Raw genomic sequence first — 13,140 nt, 5'->3', positions numbered from 1 at the left:
CAAGGTACTACTGTGGATCCTTGCTGCTCGTGACAAGTTCACTAAGAGGAAATAAATTGAAAATTTTTCTAATAATTCCCACAGAGTACAATCGTAAATCATAAGTCCGTTTAAGTTATTCGGTCCCTCGACAATCAAGTCAGGTTTACGTTTAGACTAGTTGACAAACACCTAACATCCTCGTATATTCGTATAAGTAATCACGTGCATGAATAAAGTTCATGTCAACTCTCAAGGTACTATTGCAGACCCCGTAACAAGTTCACTAAGAGGAAGCTAATGGGCAAACTTCCTAATAATCTCCCACAGGGTACAATCATAAATAATAAGTCATATATAGTTGTTCAGACCTCTGACGATCGAGTAAGGTTTACGATTAAAGGCTAGTCGGTGAACCCTTAATCGTCCATGTACAACCGCATAAAAAATCATATACATAGACAATGGAGAAACAACATAGTGACCTAGACATGAATACCTAGTCATGGTTTCAATTTTATTCAGTTCATAGTCAGTTCATTCATTCCTCGGGAACACACGAATCGTGAAGTTTATCATGTTTTTTCGTATATCAAACGAACTCAGTTCAAGCTCAAATTCCTATGACATGCTTCGTATCATGCTTCCAGATATACTACAAAAATAGCTTGAGGTTTTGATGTGCCACTCGATAATACTCAATACTTTTTAAGTTAGTTTTTGCCGCCAAAGACTCTAAATTTCTCCGAACTCCCTACATAGGTCGTAAAATAAGAGAAAAGATGAGTACCATTGAAATCAGATCGAAAATCGAAGCAAAAACACTCAAATTGGGCAAAAATGTCAATTCTTTTCATATATGAACAGGGTCATGGACTGTACGATGAATGGTTCATGAACAGTACCTCGATTTTCATAATTTTGCATTTTTGCTTCTTGTCCTTCCTCAGCTTTTTTCTTGTATTTTAGGTTCGGATAACTCTGGATTTCTTTTATAAACATGTAAATCTCTTCCACACGAACCCTGTGATGTTCCACATTAGTTGGGGAGGAGAACAAAACACCATCTATAAGGGTGTGTGGAAACCTTCCCCTAGCAGACGTGTTTTAAAGCCTTGAGGGGGAAGCCCGAAAGGGAAAACCCAAAGAGGACAATATCTGCTAGCAGTGGATCTTGGCAGTTACAAAGAGCCAGACACCGGATGATGCGTCAACCTTCTTGCTGTTCCCCGAAGGGGGTAGACACGAGACGGTGTGCCAGTAAGGATGTTGGGCCCCGAAGGGGGTGGATTTGGTGGCGGTCCCACATCAATTGGAGGTGCCAACGAGGACGCTGGCCCTGAAGGGGGTGAATTGTGATTTCCCACATTGGTCGGGGAGGAGAACAACACACCATTTATGAGGGTGTGTGGAAACCTTCTCCTACCAAACATGTTTTAAAGTCCAAAAGGGAAAGCCTAAAAAGGACAATATCTGCTAGCAGTAGATCTTGGCCGTTACAAACCTGTTGAGATAGAATTCAATTAGACAATTTTTTTGGAGACCGAGCAGCATATCAACTTCGAAACCCTCGCGAAAACCCAGAAACTCCTTACCTCAAATTCCAACTCGTTCTCCCTCATATGTGATTGTTAGCCCTCGATCTATTCTTCAAGTTTGTATGGTGTATCCTCTCGAACCTACACGTCCAAGAATCCCCTAATTCCATTAAGATTTGAGGTCACATTAGTTGAAAGAAACTCAAAGTAAACCCACGAGAAAAACTCACCTCAATGGAAGTTGGTTCTTCGCCTCCTCAATCTCCTCGATCTAATTTCCTCCGCCATGCTCGTGCCGAACAATTCGCAAAGAAACCCCCAGATATCGGAGGCTCAAATAATATCATATCGTGTTCTCTACTCACATCGAGCCTCAACCACCTTAAATCGTCACACGATACTCAAAATCCTCTTCCAATAATATTATATACACAATTATTTATTTATTTTTCAATTATTGAAAAAAAAAATGTTTTTATAAGGATTGTACTCTAAGTCAAGCTACCCACCCACCTTGCCAAACACGTGCTGCCATTATTTTCCAATTTTAATTTATGGTCACCAGACATCGGGCAGGGTAGGGACACGGGCAGGGTAAAATAGTCTTTTCACTTACATTTTAATATTTATTTTGAATTTAGGTATTTAATATTAATTCCCATAAAAAAAAACGTAATTGAAAGAATATAAATTATTATTATTTATTATTATTATATATAAATAATAAAACGTGTTAATAAAGCGGCTTTGTTTTTCAATCATTCAAGTGTTTGGTGGGACCCACCTCTTTTATTTATTTATTTATTTAGGGTTATTAGTAAAAATGGCACGTGTATATTTTATATAATATATAATTTTTTTATTAAAAAATAATGTTTTTATTTACTTTTGCAAATTCACGTTTTTCTCGTACCGTTCGATTCTCGATCATCACCATTTTCAATGGGTTAGTCACTCGTGTCTACGTGTAACTTCTAGATGTACAATTCATAATTACGTCACAAAATTTATTTATTTATTTTGATAAAAAAAAATTCGATAAATATTTAATTTTGTATTTCTAAAACACGCCATGCCCTAAAAATAAACATATGTGTTGCTTAAACATGAAGATTAGTTAATATTATAATTTAATAATTAAGTTAATAAATTATTAAATTCATTATACGTCACTTTTATTTAATGGAGTTGTACTTTCGACATTTTGTTTAAATATAAATATATTTTATAATTGCACGATACAATTATTTATTTATTTTATATATATATATATATATATATATATATATATATATATATATATATATATATATCTTAACTTTTGTTCATTTTTATCGTTTGAAAAGTCAATTTTAATTATTAAACTTTAAAAATAAAAATGGAAAAAATCAAAATAAAATTTATATTTTGGAAATTTAGAAATTAAATTGAGATTTAAGTAATTAATTAATTTATTTATAGTCTAATAATAAGTAGTATTTATAAGAAACAAAAATGGTGATTTATAATAAAGATTCACGTGCTTCTCACGTGCTCTAATTTCTAAATAATTCATTTTATTTGCTATATATATATATATATATATATATTAATTTTGACCCAATTAAAAAAAATATATATATTATTGTGAATTAAAGACGCCCACATGTTTGTTATTTTCACACACGCAAACGGAGAGAGAGAGACCCCATGTGCTTACCAGAATGAACAATGAACGTGAAATATGGCCCACCATAAATTATTTTTAAAATAATAATAATTCCCCAAATTATTTATAATTATTAAAATATTTACCCAAAATTTATATTTATTTACTAACATCTTTATAAAATTTAAATATATTTAATTTTTATAATGGTTTTTAAAACTGGGCAGGTAGAGTTATATTGGACTGTAATCTTATTTTCCGTTTGAATTTTTAAATTTTTTAAAAATTTAACCCTACCCAAATAGAAAAAAAATCTACACGGGTTCGGGTTGAATAATCTGGATTGATTAAGTTCTTGGGTCACTTTGTTCGATTAAATTGGTGATACATACAAGAAAATATAGATTTTAAGATTAAGTTAATTTGGGGTTGTTTTTTTAGTTTGTTAAGAAAGGAATAATTTAATGAATCAAAATTTTATTTAAAAAAAATAATTGAAGATTATGTAAGATATTTTTTATGGCTTTAATAATAATAATAATTATAGAATTAATAATAGAAAGAAAAAAAAAAACATAAATGGTCGTAGTCATAATTCTTTTTCCTTGGACTTTTATTCTGGCAAATTCCACCTTTAATATTTAAAAATTAAATTAATTTATTAAAATAATAATAATAATAAAAAAATTCTTATTTTTAATGCTTCAAAAAAACGTGCTTCAACTCCTCAACACGGAGAGAGAGAGAGAGAGACCAAATTCCTTTCCCATTGGAAATGTGAAGAAACTTGAACTGTCATATTCCCTGTTTTCTCCATCGCCGCCGCCTACGACCACCGGAGAGCCGGTTACCTGTCGCCAGGGGAACTATCTTCACTCCTCCTTTCACTCCTGAAATTCTGCAACTATCTCGCGGATTTTGGGGATTTTGATACATTTCTTGTTGTTCTTTTTTTTTTTTTTTTTTTTGGTTATGTCGAATCCATCGGACGCCGGCGGAGGTGCGAGATTTGCCGACCGAGAGCTGTTGGCGAAACGGCTCGGGAAATCGAACTTTTCTCAAACCTGTAGTCTGTTGAGCCAGTTCCTGAAGGAGAAACGAAGTCTCGCAGATTTGAACTCCGATAAGGCTCCGAGGAAGAAGTCGAGAGGTATTGATTTCGTTTCGAAGAAACGAATTGATTCTGTTTTTCTTACGAATTTTGAAAACCCTAGGATTTTTTTAGATCTTATCTGAGACGATTGAATTCTACTCCTCTTGAACTTACTCGAGAATTTTCCCCTCCTTTCTTTTGGGATACGTTTTAGATGAACTGGAAAAGCCCGAGCCGTCACCGCCACCACCTCCTCCGCCGCCGTCTATGACGAATACGCCTAATTCTTCCGATGCGACACGGCAGCAGAAGGATAATCTGCCGAAGTTCGTCGGATTCTCCAATAACACCATGAACAAAGGGGAGTTCAGGTGCTTAGAAACACTCGCACACTTTTAGGGCTAATTTCCTTTTCCAATTGTGTACGGATTTTTAATTTACTTGCTTACTGCTGCTGCTCGCGAGAAAATTGCCAAAATGGAAAGGAAATTAGGTTAAATAAATTACATCTCTATGAAATGGAGTTCTGATTTCTGATTATTTTCATGGAATTGAATCAGGAGACCGCCCTCACCGGAGCCTGCAACCGCTCAAATGACCATATTCTACGCCGGAAAAATTCTGGTGTACGACGATTTTCCAAACGAAAGGGCCAAAGAGATCATGGCCTTGGCCGATAAGGGAAGCCGCAGCGCCACCACCACCACCGCTCCTACAGCCATCCCCACCAAATTCGGTTCTGATTTGGAAAAACCTAACAACAACAACTCTCCCGCCATCGAGCCAAATGTTGTGGCCAAAACTCAAGCTCCTGTACCGGCCAAGCCGGCGCCGGAGCAGCAACGGAAACCGCAACCGGAAGCAAAAAACTCTTCTGGTAATGAACCACCATGAACACAGAAATTCAAAAGATAGATTCTGGTTGATTATCTTAATCTGTTGTTCCTAATTTGATTTTGTGCCCTTTTAATTCATCAAACAGATTTGCCTATTGCTAGGAGGGCTTCACTCCACAGATTTCTTGAGAAAAGAAAGGACAGGTATAGCTTTTCTATAATTAATTCTTTTGTGAAGAAAGCCCTCTGCTCAAGTTCTTCTCTTATAAATCCTGATTTGGGTTTTCTGTTCTTTTTTTATAGCAAAAATCTTGTAAATGGCAGAAATCATGACAATATTTTTGTTATTTTTATGAGTTCACCTTATTAGATATGATTGTAGATGATTGTAGGATGGTTTTTTTTTTTTTCTTTTCTTTTGGTTATGAAGTCGAGTCGTGTTGTTTATGATCAGAGCTGTAGCAAGAGCGTCGTACCAAGTGAACCATCTTATTATTAGATATGATTGTAGGATGGGTTTTTTTCCTTTTCTTTTTTTTCTGTTGTTTATGAAGTCTAGTCGTGCTGTTTATGATCAGGGTTGTAGCAAGAGCGCCGAACCATCTTATTATTAGATATGATTGTAGGATGGTTTTTTTTTTCTTTTTCTTTTTTTTTTTCGGTTGTTTATGAAGTCTAGTCATGTTGTTTATGATCAGGGCTGTAGGAAGAGCGCCATACCAAGTGAACCATCATATTATTAGATATGATTGTAGGATGGGTTTTTTTTTCTTTTCTTTTTTTCCGTTGTTTATGAAGTCTAGTCGTGTTGTTTATGATCAGGGCTGTAGCAAGAGCGCCATACCAAGTGAACCATCTTATTATTAAATATGATTGTTGGATGGGTTTTTTTTTCTTTTCTTTTTTTCCGTTGTTTATGAAGTCTAGTCGTGTTGTTTATGATCAGAGTTGTAGCAAGAGTGCCGTACCAAGTGAACCATCTTATTATTAGATATGATTGTAGGATGAGTTTTTTTTCTTTGTTATGAAGTCGAGTGATGTTGTTTATGATCAGGGCTGTTGCAAGAGCGCCATACCAAATGAACCAGCAGCTTGAGGCTACTTTTAAAGAAAGTGGAAGCAGCTCAGCCAATGAGCCCGGACCCGAGCCCGTTCCCGTTCTCGAGGCTGAAGCTGAAGAAGGCTTCCCAAGGCATTTGGATCTCAACTTATAACGTGGTTTTGCATATCTATCCCCTTGAAGATAGCTCTCCACAATTTAGTTGCTATTTTGTGTCATATATCACTGCTCTTCCAACAATTATGCCTTTCTAACAAATATTATCTCATGTATTGCTTTTCTCTTCTAAAGAAATTTTCGATGCCATAATCGAAAAAATAGTTCTTTTCTTGTCGCGTTATATTTAGGTATGTATCATTTGAGTTATTATAATTATTGTTTGTTGTTGAGATATTAACAAAGAAATATTCGATATCTTAATATTTGAGTAGGTAAATATGAGACGGAGAATCAAATTTCTTGTCAAAGTTATTCCATAGTTTACGTGTGATTCTCCAATTTTATGAACGTTTGAGAAACTTTCGAATTAGTTAGGAACTTTATGATATATTTTTCATATTATATTAAATAACACAAGTGAGGATTATATTAATAAAGTTTATTTTTATATATACATATAATTTTTTTCAAGTGAAAAACAAATATGTTCGGATAAATAAAATATTTACTTTATCGATTATGCACTTTAGAGACTTTTAAAAATTTTCACGAATTTTTAGAAAATGTTAATTATTTCAATTTTTTTTATAGTGCAAAATATGTCAACAATTTATTGAATATATAATTAAAACTATAGGACGATATGCTATAAATTTTAAAGATTTATTATTATTATTTTGAATTAATGGGTTATAATAATTATAGACTCAAAAATTTAAAATTTATAAATATATTAAAGATTTTATTTATTTTTTTAGGGAAGATAATTGATTAATTAATTTATTTATATATGGAAATATTTAAGAAAAATAGTGAAAATAATGTATAAAAAGATTATAATTTTCTGAATTGTCCCCTAGAGAAATGTAAAGAAAAAGGAGCTGTGACAGACGTTCATCAGGTCAGCTAGAAAACAGGCCAACCAATTCGACGATAGTTGTCAAGATTGGATTGGCTGTTGCATATTTGGGCGTAACAGGTCCGTAACTATATCTTCGCCCGGGCCCGAAACGGCATTTTATAAGTTTTGCAACTTAGTACCCGCAATCGAATCCTCTTTCCCCCCAACCCCGAAAGGCCTTTCCCTCTCTAATTTTTCTCGCCTTTGTTCGACTCTTAACCCTAACCCCTCCTCTTCCCGGTAAAATTTTTCGTTAATTTTGACGGAAAATTGATCGAGGAAATAAGAATGCAACATCAGAGATTGAAGCAACAACAACAACAAGCTTTGATGCAGCAAGCTTTGCTTCAGCAACAATCTCTTTATCATCCTGGTCTTTTAGCTCCCCCTCAGGTTCGACTTCTTCTTTGTTTTTGTTTTCGTTCACATTTTTATGATCGACACCTTTTGTTTTCTTCAATTCTGCATTTTGTTTGTGTGTTTTGGTTGTCGATCTCGGAGATGTGTCTCTGAAGTTACGGCCGATTTGGTGCTTGCTGTTGTAGCGGTGTTTCGCTAATTGTGTATGGTTTTGAGTTGTGGACGCTTGAAGGTTTGTGATGGGTATTGGAGTTTTTGTTTCTTTTTAGTTGTGGGTTTCTGCTGGGAAACCTTGAGCTCGTTTGGAATTTTTGTTTTTTTGTGTTTTTGTTCTTAATTAATTAAGACATCGGACCCATTTGTATGCTCAAGGGCAGTCAATGATGGTAGGATGTTCCATGCAGTGGTTCACTTCTGGGGCTTAAATTTTCCATTTGGTGTATATTCTGTCGATGCAAGATGTTTGTGTTGCATTTTTTATTTTCTATTTTTCAATTCGTTCTGGGGTGCAGGTAGATTATATTATTTTATTCATCACTTGCCATCCTTGTTGATGACAGCTGACTTATACTAAACTTGAAGTTCCATACGATGTTGTGAAGTTTTGAGTGCTTGGTCGCTGGTCTGTGTCTTTCCTGATACTTTGATTGTTTTCTTTTTTCGTAATTGTGTGGTCTCTGTCTCTTCAATGTACTGATTGAAATACCATCGTGGTTCAGCCGTCATTTTGTAACAAGATTTCTTTTAATTGTCATAAGTGCTTTCTTTTTGTCCTCCACTCATTTCATAAAGGCACATCAGGTTTCTTTCTTCCTTTTTATATGTTTTGTTGTTTCCATTGCACAGCTTGAACCAATTCCAAGTGGAAATTTACCCCCAGGCTTTGATCCAAGCACCTGCCGCAGTGTGTAAGTGATTTTCAAGGCGCTTTATCCCCTTAATGCCATCTCCTCATTTTTGTCTGCATTATGAAACCTATGTTTGCTTGCAGTTCTCACGTCTCTCTATCACAGATTTGTTATTGACTGTCAAGTTCTCTTGCTTTTAGTATCTATAATTCCCAAGTCACTGGATACCCAATTGTTTGATTTTCTGAACTTTTGCTTTAACATTATGTCTTCTCAAATATCAATCAAGTTTCTAGTTGTTGTTTTTTTTTTCTTTTGTTTTTTTTTTTTTTTAATTTTATATATGTATACGTATATGACTGTAGTTGATTACTTATGTATCTTTTGTATTTTCTTTGTTTTCTTTTCCTTTTGAAAACTTTTAGTTTCTTTAATTTCGAGGAAATGCAGGTACGTAGGAAATATACATACACAAGTAACAGAACCACTTCTTCAAGAGGTTTTCGGGAGTACAGGCCTTGTTGAAAACTGCAAGCTTGTCAGAAAGGAGAAGGTTGGTCCAACTAAGCTCATAAAACAGCTCATAAAACATTTTATATACCTCTCTCTCTCTCTCTCTCTTTATATATATATATATTTTTTCTTATAATAGGTTAAATCTAATTGTTTCTTTCCTTGTCTATTAACATCCTTGTTGCCACTGCTTTATGCAGTCATCCTATGGATTTATTCACTATTTTGATCGCAGATCGGCTGCTATGGCTATTTTGTCACTTAATGGGAGGCATTTGTAAGCATAAAACTAAATTTGGTATTTTCCATGCTTTGTACCTCTGTTTCTTCCCTTGATATGTGCTTTACAGGTTTGGGCAGCCTATCAAAGTAAATTGGGCTTATGCAAGTGGTCAAAGAGAGGACACATCAGGTTTTGGATCTGTTTTGAATTAATGGTTGTGAGTTGCCACTTCTTTATTAATTCCTTCTATATTCACCCTTTCTCTTTTTTTTTCTTTTTTTTTTTTTTTTTTTTTTTTTTTGTGCACAGGTCATTTCAACATCTTTGTGGGTGATCTTAGTCCTGAAGTTACTGATTCTACTCTGTTTGCATGCTTCTCTGTATTCCCTAGCTGTTCGTAAGCTTCAGCTCCTGAAAACTATTTTTTATTTGTTTGTTTCTTTGAATTTAAGTTAAGTTAGAGGAAAAGATCATGCTCTCATCCTGGGAGGGGGAGTAGTTTTTTGTTAATAATTTTTTGTTTTTAACCATCAATATCTGATATTATGTATAATTGGTTTCAGCGATGCCAGAGTTATGTGGGATCAGAAGACTGGTCGTTCGAGGGGATTTGGTTTTGTTTCCTTTCGCAACCAACAGGTTCAAGCTACATCTACTTCAAATATGTTATTTTCTATTATTTCTCTTTTCGTTACTAAATTATGCTCCCTTTCCAGGATGCTCAAAGTGCAATAAATGACCTGACTGGTAAGGAGTATGGTTTAAATTACTTGTAGTAGATTGTCAATTGTAGACTAATTAGTTCAACATTTGTAAGAAAGAATAGCTTGATGGTCTCTTCATCTGCTATTTCATTTAATTTTGTGGTATATTGTTATCGTGCATAACAACATGAAAGCAAGTAGTGTCTTGTCTTTGACCTTCGAAATTGACATCTTTCCAATAATTACTTTAATAATTGTAAGGGTCTTCTTACCATCTTTGCATCCTATTTCTCACTACATATTGTCTGCTTCAGGTAAGTGGCTTGGAAGTCGACAGATTCGCTGCAACTGGGCTACCAAAGGTGCTGGATCCAATGAAGACAAACAAAGCTCAGATGTTAAAAGCATTGCAGAACTTACGAATGGATCATCTGGTTAGTGTTCGTTCCCGAACGTTAATGGTGCTTTTTAATTCTTTCATTATAACCTACAAGTTTAGAATGTCTCACTTTTGTTGTTTTGTATTGAGGATTGATCCCCCCCCCCCCAAGCTTTTGACAATACTGCACGTATTTTGAAATTTCTGCAGAAGATGGTAAAGAGACGGTTAATAGTGATGCCCCGGAGAACAATCCTCAGTACACTACTGTTTATGTTGGCAATCTTGCTCCAGAGGCAAGATACCTCATCCTATCTGGAAGTTTAATCTTGTAGTGTTGATTTTGTTGTCTGATGTGGGTGATATTTAGGAGTTCTTTACTCATCTGACAACTACTAGCTTTCTGGAGTTACGAATAATTGTTCCTTGTTTGTTTATACAGGCGACGCAGGTTGATCTTCATCGCCATTTTCATGCCCTTGGGGCTGGTGTGATTGAGGAGGTTCGCATCCAGCGCGATAAAGGTTTTGGTTTTGTTAGATATAGCACTCATGCTGAGGCAGCTTTGGCTATTCAGATGGGGAATACTCAGTCATTTCTTTGCGGAAAACAGATCAAGGTTTTGTTTTATGCTCATAATAAGCAAAGTTTCTATTCTTTCTATTGGAACAATAGCTGCACATTTTTCATAGAGCTGCTAGCAACGACTGCATGTAAGACTAATTTATACAACGCTTGCTTGTATGTTTGCAGTGCTCTTGGGGAAGCAAACCAACTCCACCTGGAACTATCTCGAACCCACTTCCTCCGCCTGCAGCAGTTCCAATGCAGGGGCTGTCCGCAACTGACCTCTTAGCATACGAGCGGCAACTGGCAATGAGCAAAATGGGGGGCGTCCATGCCCTTATGCACCACCCCCAGGCTCCACATCCTTTAAAGCAGGCAGCAGCCATGGGGATGGGTGGTGCTGCTGGCTCAAGTCAGGCCATCTATGATGGTGGGTTTCAGAACGTTGCTGCAGCTCAGCAGCTCATGTATTATCAGTAAGAGGCTGAGGAGGAGGAGAGATGTATACAAAATGGGAGTGCTTGGTTGGATCTCATCTTTTTTTTCTTTTCTTTTCTTTTCTTTTCTTTTTTCTTGTGGAGAGTTGTCTGATGAGCCTTAGTGTATGATCCTTTTTTACTTCTTAATTTGTGTTTTGAGTTTTCAGTAGTGTTTATGGAAAATATGATATCATTGTGTACCCGAGTATCTGAATTTATAGAAGGATATGAGGATTCTTGGTGGTGGTGGTGGTGGTGGTGTTGTTATTTAGGAGAGGACACACTAGTTGGGTATAGCCTTGGTATTCTAGTTTTTCTTTCTTTTTTCTTTCTTTCTCGTCTTCTCTATTTCCTCTTCCTTTTATGTGAAGATATGATGATGATGATGATTGTTTTGTGCCATTACACACAGACTGCAACAAAAGAACATGCAACTTCCTCACCCTTTCTGTTCAACAAAAGAACATTCAACTTAATGGGGCGTGCATTCAATCCGACAACCCAAATAACCCATTCCGACTTATAGGAGTTGGGTTGGATTAGCATTTCGAGTTGGGTCGGATTTTTTTTTTTTTTTTTGAACCTAGACTGATTTAGTTTGATTTATGGGACAAAAACTTTGGGTTGACCCAAATCAAACACAAATTTATTATATATATATATATATATATATATATATCAAGAAACTTAGAGTGTTCATTGATCGAAGTACTACTCTACTCCAAGATATTACTTCTTTTTTATTTAATTTATTTTATTATTGTTAGTTTCTTTTATATTATTTTATTTAGTTTTTTTATATATATTTAAAAAAAAAAACACTTTAATATCTCGATCTATTTTTAAAGATACTATTTATAGTATAAATAAACTAATAAACAATTATTCATATACAAAATATATTGTGTTAATGTTCAGTATATATCCATTTGAATAATTTTAAAGCATATTACTTTTATTTTATAGATTCTGAAATTAATGTTTTTAAATTGGGAATTTCTTTTTATAATTCTTTTTACTTTCCGTTTATTTTCATTTTACCGATTCTGAAATTACTTTTTTTAAACTGGGAATTTCTTTTTATAATTCCTTTTACTTTCTGTGCTTGGTAGAAAATAAATGATTTTAAATATCAAAGTTTATAAAAAATTTCCACAATAAAATAGTGGAGACAAAATTAGATTAAATTAGTGTAATTCTATATTTTAATCTATTTATTATCTCTCCATTCCAACATGGTTATATTACCATTTATAATTTTTTATTATTATTATTATTTTTTTATATAACTTAGAACCCTCCAACTTCGTCAATGATATACAAGTGTATTTCAATAATATATATATATATATATTTTTTTTATAATAATTTTTATTTTTGTTCTTGTACCGTTTCTTTAAACTAATAATTTTTATTGTTTGGTACTCGTAACTTTGGATGAGACTAACTCACCCACCCAGACATATAATACTAATGCTACCCATGGCGTCTTTGCATATGAGCTTCATATAAAAGGTTGCATCCTTATTAGTCTCGAGCTTATTTCACCTGCTAATCTTGAGTTTATATGCAAAAATGTCCTTAAAAATTAACACCAGTCTTTCAGTATACTTTTGTCTTCATTCCCGTAACCCTAAACCCTAGAATTACTCAATGTCAAGTACATTTAGTTTCAGAAACGATACCATTTATAACACAATTTAGACTCAGATCCAAAGCTAAATATAAATTAACATGTCTTCATTTTTATTTATTTTGTTTTTATAGATTTGCGCTAATAAATGCTCATCAATTTCGTGATGTGCGGTCATAGGTTAAAAGGCCAATGAACTACCAACGGACAAATACACGTC

At 34.4% G+C, this 13,140-nt stretch overlaps 2 protein-coding genes and 1 long non-coding RNA gene across 5 annotated transcripts; 2 read left to right on the top strand and 1 right to left on the bottom strand.

Moving 5' to 3' along the window:
- Positions 1-160: 160 nt before the first annotated feature.
- LOC147787487 (uncharacterized) lies at positions 161-1,899 on the bottom strand. Of its 2 annotated transcripts, XR_015413416.1 has the most exons (4): positions 1,748-1,899; positions 1,575-1,677; positions 885-1,483; positions 161-733 (listed from the first exon to the last, which is right to left on the bottom strand). It is a non-coding gene; the product is annotated as an uncharacterized LOC147787487 (long non-coding RNA). The 2 variants fall into 2 exon arrangements; XR_015413415.1 differs by having other exon boundaries at positions 161-1,483.
- Positions 1,900-3,885: 1,986 nt separating this feature from the next.
- Positions 3,886-6,482, top strand: LOC111778047 (protein TIFY 10B). Of its 2 annotated transcripts, none has more exons than XM_087119171.1 (5): positions 3,886-4,315; positions 4,473-4,629; positions 4,819-5,135; positions 5,241-5,298; positions 5,917-6,119. In XM_087119171.1, exons 1-5 carry the CDS (start codon positions 4,138-4,140, stop codon positions 6,083-6,085), a joined length of 879 nt encoding a protein of 292 aa, XP_086975297.1. In that variant the 5' UTR covers positions 3,886-4,137; the 3' UTR covers positions 6,086-6,119. The 2 variants fall into 2 exon arrangements, with proteins under 2 accessions (XP_086975297.1, XP_023513426.2); XM_023657658.2 differs by lacking the exon at positions 5,917-6,119 and adding an exon at positions 6,149-6,482 and having other exon boundaries at positions 3,887-4,315.
- Positions 6,483-7,356: 874 nt separating this feature from the next.
- Positions 7,357-11,615, top strand: LOC111779050 (oligouridylate-binding protein 1B-like). The gene is made up of 12 exons (XM_087119300.1): positions 7,357-7,607; positions 8,421-8,482; positions 8,873-8,975; positions 9,136-9,212; positions 9,286-9,347; positions 9,468-9,555; positions 9,722-9,797; positions 9,875-9,905; positions 10,177-10,296; positions 10,452-10,537; positions 10,684-10,860; positions 10,995-11,615. Exons 1-12 carry the CDS (start codon positions 7,503-7,505, stop codon positions 11,286-11,288), a joined length of 1,281 nt encoding a protein of 426 aa, XP_086975426.1. The 5' UTR covers positions 7,357-7,502; the 3' UTR covers positions 11,289-11,615.
- The last annotated feature ends 1,525 nt before the right edge of the window (positions 11,616-13,140 follow it).

This window comes from Cucurbita pepo, chromosome 17 (assembly GCF_057944985.1).
Source record: "Cucurbita pepo subsp. pepo isolate OVF chromosome 17, ASM5794498v1, whole genome shotgun sequence".
NCBI lineage: Eukaryota > Viridiplantae > Streptophyta > Magnoliopsida > Cucurbitales > Cucurbitaceae > Cucurbita > Cucurbita pepo.
This window is presented reverse-complemented; position numbering and strand designations above follow the sequence as displayed.

Excerpts from the sequence above, each read along its gene's own strand:
- LOC111778047 (XM_087119171.1), top strand. The coding sequence starts at position 4,138 with ATGTCGAATCCATCGGACGCCGGCGGAGGTGCGAGATTTGCCGACCGA. Across the intron at positions 5,136-5,240 it reads GGAAGCAAAAAACTCTTCTG|ATTTGCCTATTGCTAGGAGG; the intron begins GTAATGAACCAC and ends TTCATCAAACAG. Across the intron at positions 5,299-5,916 it reads CTTGAGAAAAGAAAGGACAG|GGCTGTAGCAAGAGCGCCAT; the intron begins GTATAGCTTTTC and ends GTTTATGATCAG.
- LOC111779050 (XM_087119300.1), top strand. The coding sequence starts at position 7,503 with ATGCAACATCAGAGATTGAAGCAACAACAACAACAAGCTTTGATGCAG. Across the intron at positions 8,483-8,872 it reads CCAAGCACCTGCCGCAGTGT|GTACGTAGGAAATATACATA; the intron begins GTAAGTGATTTT and ends GAGGAAATGCAG. Across the intron at positions 10,538-10,683 it reads TTGGCAATCTTGCTCCAGAG|GCGACGCAGGTTGATCTTCA; the intron begins GCAAGATACCTC and ends TTGTTTATACAG.